Consider the following 13801-nt stretch of genomic DNA (forward strand, 5'->3'; position numbering starts at 1 on the left):
AAAACGATTTTGAAATGTGAATAAATGTGACTATGTTATTGCGCATGTCCAAGAATAATGTCTTCCCCGGTCCCATCCTGACGTCAGAGTTCCCTCACCTTTTCTTCTAGTAAAATAGCACTGGTTACATTAAAAACAGCGGGCCCCCCTCTTGACTCTGACTCTTTTTTTTTCTCGAAAGCAGAGTGTGAAGTTGGGGGGGGGGGGGTGTCTTTAATTAATTTCAGCTCAGAGGACCCCTGGTTCCGCGAAATACACACCGGTAAAAAACAGCGATGGTACTTCCTGGTATTTAAATGCCCCAACGGTGGATATTACGATTTCCGAATGGTCTACGTAATGCGGTTGATTTATATCACCATTGTGTATCCCCTGGAGGGTACAAACACATGCTGCTTCAAGAAACTAGGCAAATATAACATTGTTGGGAGTTTAAAATGGCTGACAGTGCCAGACATATTGTTGGTAGCTTTCTGGTGCCGTCACCCACCCGACACCCCCCCGGCATTCTCAAGGTTAAATAAGGTCAAAAAGTGCTATGCCTCCATGTTTAAGGTCGATACTTTCTTGAAATCAGACTTTAGTACCACGTACTTTATTAAGGTATCTCCACCGCTGGATGGATTCCATTCTGGCTACGGTGCTCATTCCTCACCCCCTCCCACCCCCCAACTAAAACAGCCTTCTCCGAGAACTAAAACTCATTTTACTTACAGGATGGGAATCGGAGGGTCCACCAGAGCTGAACCAACTCTATTTTCAGGTCCGGGGATCCCCCCCCCCCCCGGTTTGCGAGATATTTAACTGTTAAGTGGACGGTATTACTGGTATTTGTTGGCTTCCTATTGGCCGCCATTTTGTTTTGAGATTTAAACTCTGTAACTTGAATGGTAAGTAGCTTGACAACTGGGGAGTCTGCAGAGCTGAAAATAGTGCTCCCCCCACGCTTCCCATCCTGTCAAAGTAATGGGGGGGAGGGGCGCGGGAGAAGTAAAATGCGTCGGACGGATTGCTGCTATAGAGGAGCAGTCCATCACCTACACCCTCCCCCCCATCCCTTTTTTTATATGGCTGGCAATCAGGGGGTCCCCAGAGCTGAACCGTGATCCCCCTCCCCCCACCCCGCGGGGAAGACGGTACCGGTACTACCTTTCCAGGTATATAAAGAACTAGGGAGCCGAAAATATGGGATTCAGCTCCAGGGGAGGGGGGGGGGGGAGGAAGGGAGGGTGGGGGGACCCTTTGCTTCCTATTCCCATTCATGTCCCAAACGGGGTGAGAGTGGGGGAATGGCCCTTTTAGTCGATCTTCCCCGCATCTCCACTAAAATTCACCAGGGGGTGGCCAACTCCAGTCCTCAAGAGTCCTACCAACTGGTCAGGTATTCAGGGGATCCCTGCTTCAGCACAGGGATTGAGCCTCCTGTGCTGAAGCAGGGATACCCTGAAAAACCTGATCTACTGGTGGCCCTTGAAGACTGGAGTTGGCCAACGACTGAGCCTCCTGTGCTGAAGCAGGGATATCTTGAAAACCTGACCTGTTAGCCCTTGGGGACAGGAGTTGGCAAACGACTGAGCCACTGATTGAGCCTCCTGTGCTGAAGCAGGGATATCTGTTAGCCCTTGGGGACTGGAGTTGGCTACCCCTGATTCATACACAAGCATTTTGCTATATTGGGATTGACAAGCCAATGTAACTTATCCTAGAGGTGCACAGACGCCAGGCTAAGAATAGAAACACTCCGGTTTGGGATTTTTAAATAGCTCCCGGAATCTTAATTGAGAAGTGTACTATAGAAATGTTTAATTATTTATCCAAATAAATACGCGGTGGCTACATTGAGTCTATATACAGTACCATAAAGTCTGCTTACAGCTTTCAGTGTAAATATAGACCATGCATGGGTGCCAACTCCCAAACATATACCAGTTATAAATGGCTCGTCTTGTGCTTTAATTGGAAGTTTAAATCTATGTGTACAATAGTCGCAGTGGAAATACGAGATCAAAGGGGCGGTCAGATTCTTTTTACCAGCCCCACCGGCAGACGCGGGCAAAATGCGGCATGGGGTTTTCTCTACGCCAGTTTGGAACAGATTGAGTAGGAAAGCCAAAGTTCCGTGATTAATAATAATAAACTATGTGTGTATATATATATATATATATATATATATATATATATATATATATATATATATATATATATATATATTAAAAAAAAAAATATATATATATATATATATATATATATATATATATATGGATGCAGGATATGCATGGGGCTGTTCAATTACCATGTATCCCTTCTACATTGAGTTGATAACCTAATTTCTTTGGTGCCTGAGATAAAGTGACTTGCATTAAAAGGGTTTACCTACTACATCATTTCTAATGGGAGATATCTAAGTGTGCACAATCAGGCCCTGGTGTACTAACAGGTGCGATGCCATAATATGCTTTTCGGACCTGGAAAATACCCTATAAGCCACTCGTTTAAATGGGCGTAGGGTGTTTTTCAGCGTTGGTAGGTGTCTTAAAACATAACATCACATAATAAATATGGGCCTGAAGCCTGGAACAGGGTGCTAAGCTTTGGCACACCTCTGCTCCCATTCAAATGAGTGAGAACGAAGGCGTGCTAAAGTTCAGTAACCCTTTGTGCACTGACGTCATGCGGCAGCCGCCTCCAGCACAGACTTGGATGTATCCTGAGAACGCTGCCGCTTCGACTCGCTACTTTGCCGGCAGTTGCGCAGGCAGTGGGGTAACTCCCATAACAGCACAGAGCAGAGTGGTGGCTGGGCACGCGCACGCACACAGCCGCGCCGGCACCATACTCCCAGCCTAAGTCTTAGCAGTCTCCTAAATACATACCCTGTGAAGCTTCTTCTCAGTGCTGTAGAACTAGGGGGCTCATGTCCAATCCTCAAGACCCCTCCACCCCAACCGGCCAGGTTTTGAGGATATCCCAGCTTCAGCACAGGTGGCCCAATCAGTGGCTCAGTCTAGACCTGTCCTGAAGCTGGGATATCCTCAAAACCTGGCCTGTTGAGGATTGGGCTTGAGCCCCCCCCCTGCTGTAGAAGACATTAGCCCCATTTACATAAAGGGGGCTTACTTCTTCTCCGGTGTAGGGAAGTGACCTCACAGCGCATTGCGTGGGGCTGGAGTGTTAACGGAAAACTTTGCCGACAGAGGTATCTCCTATTTGCCCATCATTTCGTGCCGGCGAAACACCCTCAGGGTGAGGAGGGGCAAAGTTGGAGCAAAATGTACGCAAATTGCGTCTTCCTTCACCCTGCGCGTCTTTGGGTCAATGTATCAAGGTCTTTGCTCCGCGTCTTGTGGCGTGGGCATCGGCTTGCCATTTGGGGAGCGTAATGAAGGGGAGGTAGCGAGACTTCCTGCCTCCGGAGCGGCAGTGCCTGGAGACAGTGCCTGCCGCGGTCGGCCTGCGTGAGGGGGGTCCCTGCTTCTGTATCGGGGGGGGGGGGGGGGGTCCCTGCTTCTGTATCGGACTCCCCTGCAGTGTTAGTTCTTCAGCCCTGGCGCAGGCGTGGTCAACCGTGAAGTTTACTACATCCGCAGGTGACCTAAACGTTTCCGGACAACAATTTGCGCCGCGTCCCGGAAACACTTTCCTACGCCTGAAAACAGATCCTTTTCGGCACAAATCATAATGCAATTTGGGGCAACATAACCATTTTCATTCTATACTATCCTGTATGTGCAGTGCCTTGGTGCAGCCAGGTCTGGGGTGCATTTCCATGTACTGCAACCTCGGGAGGGGGGGAGGGAAAGGATAACCATTACGTTGAGGTCATTGTTACCAATTTAGAGATTTGCTAAACGGGAGACAGGGGAGTCGAAACGATTTGCAACAATGAACTAAAACTGGGCAAGGGGAAGGTAGATAATAAGTGTCGCTAGATATGCTGTATTCGGGTGTGCTTGCACGTAGTTGGGGATAGGGAAAGTCCAATGACTGTTATGGTGATACAGAACAAATTAGGGTTACATACCATTGGACTTGAAGTTTTTTGGGGAAACAAAGTCGGCTTAAGTTATAATGGAATTTTTTCAAATTTATTTTCACTAATTTGAAGCAGCACTCCTGGCTGGGAGGAGGGGAGGGGTGGGGGTGGGGGGGCGTTAGCAGCCCATATGGGGCTAGTTGGGGCTATTAAAATGGAGGCTGTAAATGTGCTATGGGGCCAAAAGGAAGCAGTGACGTCATTCCTTGCAGATTCCTATTGGGCCACGTTACCGGGATATTTAAACCTGCGCAGAGATATCGGCGCCCCCTACGGAGGTATCACGGCAAGCAGGGGGTCCCCGTAGCTGAAATCAACACAGCTCAGCTCCGGGGGCCTCTGCTTCAATCCTATTACAAATATATATATATATATAAAATAAAAGCCAGTATAACCAACTGATGAGATCCATCAAGGTTGAAAGATGTCTGTGAGTGGTTTGACTGGCTTTGCAACTAATCCCATGCTGTGCTTAAAAGCTGTGTGAACAGCAGAGCATTTTGCTTATATGGGTCCCATGTATATGGATTTCAGGCAAAAGGTGACACATTGTGTGCTCATTTGCATGTCATTTCCCAGAATCCCTTGCTGCAGTGGAAGCACTGTATGCTAGGTGATAATGGTTGAAAGGCAGGGTTGCCAACCAGTCTAAGGCTGCGCTTATAGTGCCTGGCGACGGAGCTCCAAAACAAATCCATTGACTCCGCCGCAAGCGCTTATAGTAAGCGCGACGGCAACGGAGCGATGGACCGACGTCGCGACCAAAAATGTTGAAGCCGGGTAAATTTGATTTTTTAGAGACAGTCGCCACATGTGACTGTCTCTAAACCAATCAGAGAGCGCTGGCCGCCCCCTTCGTGACGTCACTCGCCTTGTCGCCAGCGACGTCGTTTAACTTTCGCTAGTGGCGACGGGTGACGTCATCGGTCACATCGCCGTCGCTATAAATGCGGCCTAAGACATGTGAATGTGCTCACACGTGATATTCTTTATTGGCTATATGCTAACGGTGGAGGTTTTATGTTGCCTTTTTTTCACCCACCATAACTTAAAATGTGTATGATATATATATATCGTCCCCAGGACTGATCCTTTAATGACCGTATTGGTTCTGACAAAGTGTTGATTGGTTATAGGTCATGATACACCGTGATTATCCTGACAGTTCATTTACAGAACTGCACCTTCCCAGTGCAGAAGGCTGCTAATTAGGGTATTATCTCCTACATCCCTTAACGAGAAGTAATGAGCAATTGTAAAACCCGGGCCCGTATTTCTTATTACTTGATTAATTTGGGATCTCTTTGGAGCTTTAGCCTGTTTTACACTTTCATTGTTAACACCTCCGGGAACGAGTAATATTTCTTATGAATTTGGGGCGAGCCAGCTTACTTTTTTCAAATTAGATAAGATTTAAAATGAAGCCTGGTGCTAGGAAAACCACTTGGATTCTTCCATTTAAAATATGATGCCTGTAATTGTTACCCATTAAGAGGCTCATATTAACCTAATGGTTTGATACATATATGTCCTTTTCTGAACCGTTGTAATGTAATTACTACTACTACTAATGCTCAACATTCAGATGTAAATTCTACCCACTGTTTCGTACAGATGTCCCGGAGGGTCCCTCTGCGGCCAAACGCCGGCGGGGACTTGGTATCCGCGGGACGTCCCGTGGCCAAATATCCCATTGCACCCCTCACTGTGCAGCAAAGTGTTAAGGACTTCCTGTTTAGGCAGCAGACGGTGCGCAACAAACGCTACAATAATACAACCATACGAAGGTGTGTTCCAAAAAGCAGCAACAAGGTTGGAGATGAATCTGTACAATGTGAAGACAACCTGGAGAGAAGAAGAAACATTGAAAGGTTGTAATGTTTCCCATTTCATTATAGCGTGCTGCTAAACACTTCTGATAACTGCAAATTTGTCTTCTCGTCTGCATCTATTTCTTGTCCTGCTATGACCTGTAGGCTGGGTTCCTTGGCTGGTGAACGGGATCCATCTATGCTCATGGTCCACGGTTTCCTCTCCTCTTCAGACAGAGTTTGTTTGTAAGGCTCGACATAAATCCTGCGCACGTTGATTTTCGATTCGTTGTACTTTGATTTGCCATCTTCTGGCAAGCTAGACGCGTGAGGTAAGAAGGTACTTCGAGGGCTATCCACTGGAATGGTTATTTGTTCAGCACAGGTGGGCTCTTGGTTAAAATCCACCACTCGAGACATGTGCTGGGTGTAGACTCCTTCAGACAGCGACAAAGACTGAGACTCGCTGTGAACCCGTAGCCAGCGGTGATGCCTACTGAAGTAATTACAGTGCTGATGCTTCCCTGACTTCTTCTTTCCCAAAAGGCTCAAGTGCTGCTTTGAATGGGAGGTTTTGTCCGTATTTTTTGAAGGGAAACCTGTTACCGAAAGGTTTTCCATGTACCTGGTGCAGTATTCAGTGTTGGAATCCAAAACACTGCCCTCTTCCTTCAAGGTCAGGCAAGGCTTCATGTCATGCACTTGGAGGACATCCGGAGCACTGCCGCTCAGGCCGGTCATTGCTTGTTGGGATATGTCATGAGAAGACGAGTAAACTAAATCCAACTCTCTGGGGCTCAAGGCATCGCTGGAATCGTAGTCGCTGTCTGTCGGAAGGAACACCTCAGAGCAGCCTTCTTCATCTGAGCAGGGCTGTGAATCTGAAAAGAGAAGACCATTAGTATTCTGGAAAGCTGCTGAGAACAAGACTCCTATTCAATACCCTGTGAGGTTGCTTCTCTGTGCTGGAGAAGAGTTTATCTCCATCAAGTGAATGGGAGCAAAGCTACAGCGGTTTCCCAGGATATTAAACAAGGGCCTTTGACATTGACCATAGTAGTATCCAAACCATGACATAACAATATGGCTCATTTTCCATAGCAGTATTTTGGTTAAGGAACCATATACAGTACTTATATTGTAAAATTATGCGGAACCCCAACCCTCTCTAATAGCGCGTCTGGGATCAGATGCATTGTAAGGAACCCCGACCCTCTCTAATAGCGCGTCTGGGATCAGATGCATTGTAAGGAACCTCAACTCTCTCTAATAGCGCGTCTGAGATCAGATGCAATGTAAGGAACCCCAACCCTCTCTAATAGCGCGTATGAGATCAGATGCATTGTAAGGAACCACAACCCTTTCTAATAGTGCGCCTGAGATCAGATGCATTGTAAGGAACCCCAACCCTCTCTATTAGGAAGTCTGAGGTCAGATGCATTTTAAGGATTCCCAACCCTCTCTAATAGCGCGTCTGAGATCAGATGCATTGTAAGGAACCCCAACCCTCTCTAATAGTGTGACTGAGATCAGATGCATTGTAAGGAACCCCAACCCTCTCTAATAGCGCCTCTGAGATCAGATGCATTGTAAGGAACCCCAACCCTCTCTAATAGCGCGTCTGAGATCAGATGCATTGTAAGGAACCCCAACCCTCTCTAATAGCGCGTCTGAGATCAGATGCATTGTAAGGAACCCCAACCCTCTCTAATAGTGTGTCTAAGAACAGATGCATTGTAAGGAACCCCAACCCTCTCTAATAGTGTGTCTGAGATCAGATGCATGGTAAATTCTTCTGTATTTGGTACAATTTTCAAATGATCTGCAATTTCCAGGGAACCCTTTAGGAATGCCCGGGGAACCCAAGGGCTCCTAGGAACCCCATTTGAAAAACACTGTTCTATAATATTGAGTGGTTCTTTGAAATAAACTTTATCTCCTGCACACAAAGTATAATTTAAACTGATTCCTTACTTGGAACATGGAATGGAATAGGTGTTGAAATGACTCTTCGGGAGACCAGCCATACATTGTATTATGGTAGTTATTGTATTGTAGGATCATGGGTTGTATTAACACTAGTAAGAGTAAAGTTAATTTACTAAACAACAGCAATCTGTCTTGATCGAAACCAGAAGTAGCACAGGTACTCTGTTTATGGAAAAATATTAAGCTCTTTATTAGGATATATACAAATAAGTGGTGATTTAAGCAAAAGTCTCCTACGCGTTTCACACCTAAGTGGTACTTTCTCAAGCTTTCCTATTGAAGCTAACTCTTAAACTGTTTTTGTCTTGCAGGTCAACAAGAATGCAGTTTAAGAGTTAGCTTCAGTAGGAGTAAGTATTTTTTAGAATTAGCTTCACTAGGAGAAAGTGGTTTTAAGAGTTAGCTTCACTAGGAATTAGCCGCTAAGAACTTCAGGGACCACAATGGGTGGTTGGGAGCCACAGTTTGAGAACCATTGTTTTAGAGTAAACCAGGGACAACAACGGTTAAACGTATTTTTCTTCCAACTGCACCTGTAACTGAAAGACAAGCCAAGCCACATGTAAATAAAAGTGTTCTGCTCTGAGATATAAATGCCATATAAGACCATATAAGATCTAGTTAGATCCCTGTGGCTTGCCCTTTTATTATAATCACATATATATATATATATATATATATATATATATATATATATATACATATATATATATATATATATATATACACGCGTGGGAGACTTTCGCTTGGATCTCCACTTTTTATTTGTACATGTCCTAATAAAGAACTTTATATTTTTCCATATACCAGGTTCCCATGCTACTGTACTTCCAGTTTCGGTCTAACCGATTTGCTGTTACTCTGTAATTACCTTTACACTTCTTAGTGTTAATACAGCTCAACCCCCTTATAACGCTGTGCTTGGGGTCCAAAGAATCACATCGCGTTATAAGCGGATCGCGTTAGAAATAATGTACAATTGTATGCAACGTACAATAAAGTATTTAAGACACCAATAATCGTGTTGTAAAGTATTCATACATACGAAAATTGGGAGCCACGCGTGCATCGCGTTATAAGCGGATCCGCGTTGTAGCGGATCGCGCTATAACGGGGTTTAGCTGTACAACCAATCTGACAATACAATAACTACCATAGCTTTTTAAAATGCAGTCTATATATTTTCTATCACTATTAATGGCTGATTGTTATAAACAAGTCTAGTATTTTTAAATGTACTAAACAGTATATACATAGTGTATATTGATGAACAGAGATAAGGGTAGGAGGTGTCCTCCAATGATTATTAACATTGACGTGGTCCATGTTATGGAACAGTTTGAGGATCCCAGGTCTAGAATTTCCATCCATCTAATCTATGGCTACAATTGCATTTCTGCCAATATGTATCTTAAAGAGTAGTGTTCGGATTGAGTGGAAATCGGTCTATGAGTCTTCAAAAACCTCTTCGTTTTTTCCCCCGTAGGAAACATATAAATCTCCACTTATTTAACTGTCATTTCCTGCATTAAATGCATTTGTAAAAGGTATTTATTTGATGTAGGCTAACTCAACCAACACATCAATGGAAGTAATATTCTTACTTAAAAAGGTTAGAAACAGCAATTACAATGTTTGTCTTTACTTAAGTTCACTTAGTTACCATTAAAGTCCCCTGGTCAATTTGGAAAGTGGTCCCAGCTGTCTGTGCTTAGCAAATTTGTAACAGAGTCAGAATTTAGTGGTTAGTCAGAGCTTAATGGTAAACAGGGGAGCACTAATCTGGCCCTAGGTTTACCCCTTATGAACTATCAATCTGGTTCACAAAGCAAAAACGAGGCTCAAAGGAGTTGATTCAAAGAAATCATATAAATATGTGAATATAGGTTGGATGGGACATGCTAAATCCAAAAGAAAACAAACAATTGTGGTGACCCTACTGCTCAGCCTAATAACTAGATGAGTATAAAATCTATTCAACGGGGTGCAATAGGAAACGACTATATCATTTGTAACAAGGTAGGTTCCAAACGGAACCTGACAAGATCCTATATCAGGCACTCGCTGGGGAAAGGGTAGATGGACTCATAGCCCGCGAGAGTCCAAATATCTCGACAAGGGGGTCGTTAGACCAAGGCTAGCCAGAGGCTGACATATATATAATATATATGTCCACATAGGACTAATAGGTCAAAAATAATAACATTTTAATAATAATAAATTGATAAACAAGTGAACATATAGTACACAGTGTAATTAAAATTCCTCATGAGGCCAACGCCTGGTTATAATAGATGTCATATAATATATACAGTACCTCTAAACCATTTTATAAAGTCACCTGATAAGGTATGTATAATGGGAGGTAAGTGATAAATAGTAAGATAGGACACCTACATATCTAATTGGTGCAGCAACGCAGTAGGTAACCCATGGGCTCAATAGTCATAAATATATTACCCCCCCCCCCCCCCCAGCTGTGGCAGGACAGTGCCGGAAGATCGTCGCAAGCAGAAATTGACCCCAACTTCCACTTTTGGTTGTAGATCGAGGAGCCTGAGCTCCTCTCTGCTACATGGCCCTTCCTGACTGCTGGCCACCCTCACCCAGGTAGGTAAGCTTCACCAGCCTTTCCACCCTCTGGGGGACCAGGTTCAAAACTCTAGGCAGCTAGAGATGGCAGAGTTTTAATCTTTGTCATATTCAGTTGGCAGATTTAGACAATGTACAGTGTATATTCCACACTCAGCCAAACGGCTCAATGGGGAAGTGTGTCTTAGGCTGAGCCCCCGCTGGCGCAGACCGCGCTTGGTGCGGTTACCTTTCTGCATGTGAATCTTCACGCCCATGCGGCACGCACGCTCTCCCAAGCTTTGTGCTTGGGGAGACAAGGGAGTTTGACTTTGGAGCGCAGAGAAGGGTCACATGACCCTTCTCTGGCCAATGGGGGGAGAGAGGCAGTGTAGGCTGAGCAGAGAGAGGTGGAGGGGGGGGGGATAGAATGGGGGGAGAGAATAGAGGGACACACACACACAGACACACACAGCACGATCCAGCCGATGACACGCCTCCTCCCTTAATAGCCACGCCCCCCGCTCCTGCTCTAAAATTATTGCAGGACAGCGAGCGCTCATGCTTGAAGAGTTGGTGACGTCACCACTCTGTCTGCGCTGCACGCACGCCTGCCAGGCTGGCGGCGCCTGCAGCTGAGTTCCCCGTTCTGCAGTGAGCTGCAGGGGGAAAGACAGGGGGGGGAGGTATGGGGGCGCGCAGGGGGAAAGACGGGGGGGGGGGCGTGATGGGGGAGTGGAGGGCGCGTGGCCATGACATCACCCGGCAGGTTCACCCTCATTGGCTAAACAGCCAGGGGCGTGGCCTAGTGCCCCGTCGCTAGTTCTGCTCCAAATTTTCCGGTCTGCAGGAAAAACGGAGCACGCAGCGCGGCGGCCGCCCCTTGCAGCGGGCCCGGCCCCATTGAGGGGCGGCTCTTGCCCCCCGCAGCGCTCGCTATGCAGCAGCCAGCGGGGGCCAAGCCTTGGAAATCCCCGACACTTCCATACCCTATTTGTTCTGTATCTGAACCACTCGTTGTATGTATATGTTACCCTCTACTTGGAGACCACATCTCCGGTGGGAAGTATCATTTCACGGAGATGTTATCATCACCCAAAACCCCTTGGCTATGTATTAACAGCAACAGATCTGCTTCATTGTATCCGTTTTCAGATTACAGCATATTCTCTACGGGTGTCTGTATATTGTTCTCTGCCATTTGATATCTTATCTCTAGACCGCATTATCATTTAAATTGGATACTTTATAAGAACTCCATCCCTCTCTCTAGCTGCCAGTGGGGCAGACTTTGTTCCCCAGACTGTGTTAGAGGGGGGCCATGTGTTTGTTTAATGACTTATGTATTTTGGGATTGGTTATCTATCAGAGTGCACCAACTCGGAAGGTACGCGGATCTGTTTGACGCTGTTTGTTACCCAGACGTACAGACACACTGATACACACTACTACACACACGTTACACACACACACGTTACACACACAGGTTAACATAGAAATATACAGAGACACACACACAAAGGTGTGGGTACGCGTAGTTTAAACACAGATATGTACCATGGTATACACTGATGAAAACATGTGCATTAAAGTACAAATTTATACACAGCTGCTAGCGACAGTTAGCCGCTGCATGTTTGGCCGCCAGACCGTTAGCCGCTGCTTGTTTGGCCGCCGAACAGTTAGCCACTGCATGTTTGGCCGCCGGACAGTTAGCCGCTGCTTGTTTGGCCGCCGGACAGTTAGCCGCTGCTTGTTTGGCTGCCGGACAGTTGGCCGCTGCTTGTTTAGCCGCCAGACAGATGGCCGCTGCTTGTTTGGCTGCCGGACAGTTGGCCGCTGCATGTTTGGCCGCCAGACCGTTAGCCACTGCTTGTTTGGCCGCCAAACCGTTAGCCGCTGCTTGTTTGGCCGCCGGACAGTTAGCAGCTGCTTGTTTGGCTGCCGGACAGTTGGCTGCTGCTTGTTTGGCCGCCGGACAGATGGCCGCTGCTTGTTTGGCTGCCGGACAGGTAGCCACTGCTTGTTTGGCCGCCGGACAGTTAGCCGCTGCAGATGACCCAGGGAGTCTGGTGGATTCCAGACCATTTTGGGTAATGCAAATTACTGCAACCTAGTACCTTAACCCCTAACCCTAATTGTAACCCCTAAACCGCGACTCCTAATCCTAACCTTAACCCCAAACCCTAATCCTAACCGTAACACCTAAAAACAGTAAACCCCAATCCTAACCTTAACCCCTAACCCAAATATTCCTAACCGTAACACCTAAAGAGCATAAACCAGCGGCGCGCAAACTCCCCGCACCTGCGCCCCCCCTACCTGCTCCCTCCTCGGTCACGCCCCCCCTCGCATCTAATGATGCATCAAATGACGCTGCTGGTCATGTGATGTCACGTCACCCGCAGCGTCATTTGACGTCATGTCTCCATGGCAACGGGCGTCATTTGACGGCGCGTTGTCATAGTGACGCATGACCAGAGCCTGGTAATTAAGTTTACATAGGCCTCACGCTCCCAGCGCGGGGCCTTTGTAAACCCTGCGCCCCCCAGAAAAGTCTTGCACCCCCCCCAGTTTGCGCACCGCTGCCCGAAACCACAATCCTAACCTTAACCCCTAACCATAATAGCCCTAACCTTAACCGCTAACCCTAATATTACTAACCCTAACCCCAGTGGCGGATTTACCAACCGACCTCAGGCACTCCCCTGGTGCCAGGCTCCTCCTTCGTGCTACCATGCTCCTTCTTCAGCGTCAAATGATCCTGCGACGTCGCATGGTGTCGAGTTGCCACGCCAACGTGTCATCACACGACATCACATTGCCATGGTAACGTGACGTTCCGGCGTCATTTAACTTCCCTTCATTGCGTTGAGCACTACTGTCTTTTTAGTGTACCTGATTCTCCAGCTCTGTAACCCAGGTTTTGCAGTGCCAGCCGTGTAACACAGCACACAAAGCCTATATTTCCTAACCGCGGCTATTTCCTAACACACATTATGCCCATTCTCTTTAATGGCCCAGTAGTTGTCTCATAGAATAGCACCGTTTAGCAAATATGGGCCAACATCTCTAGGGAGAGACATCCAGACTTGAAAGGGAGAGGAAGTTGAAAGCTGACACACTCGTGCTCATTACCCAGAATCCTAGTCTCCACTGTGACATGTGACGACAGGTTTTGGGGACCAGCGAAAAGTATGTTCCTGTAATTGTTAACTTATCCTTAGATGTAATGCAGCGCGCAGACTACAAAGTGTTGACATCAACAAACTTTTAAAATCAAGTGTCCTGGATTGCCCCCATGAAACAGAATAATGTAATCATTAGGCTGCAAAAACCACTATTTCCTATGAGAGGAAATCTAAGTTATTTTGTATCGTGCTCAAGAACTTGAAAT

The 13801-nt window shown here is 46.4% G+C and overlaps 1 protein-coding gene across 1 annotated transcript in view; it reads right to left on the reverse strand.

Annotated features, from left to right (window-relative positions):
- Positions 1-3015: 3015 nt before the first annotated feature.
- The window catches only part of LOC142483768 (ankyrin repeat and fibronectin type-III domain-containing protein 1-like), a 161064-nt gene continuing 150278 nt past the window's right edge, over positions 3016-13801 (reverse strand). The window contains exon 16 of the mRNA XM_075583751.1: positions 3016-6725. Coding sequence (XP_075439866.1) covers positions 5926-6725 — 800 coding nt within the window. The 3' untranslated portion in view covers positions 3016-5925. The remainder of the gene's footprint in view (positions 6726-13801) is intronic.

The sequence above is a fragment of the Ascaphus truei genome, unplaced genomic scaffold (genome assembly GCF_040206685.1).
Source record: "Ascaphus truei isolate aAscTru1 unplaced genomic scaffold, aAscTru1.hap1 HAP1_SCAFFOLD_367, whole genome shotgun sequence".
Taxonomy (NCBI): Eukaryota; Metazoa; Chordata; class Amphibia; order Anura; family Ascaphidae; genus Ascaphus; species Ascaphus truei.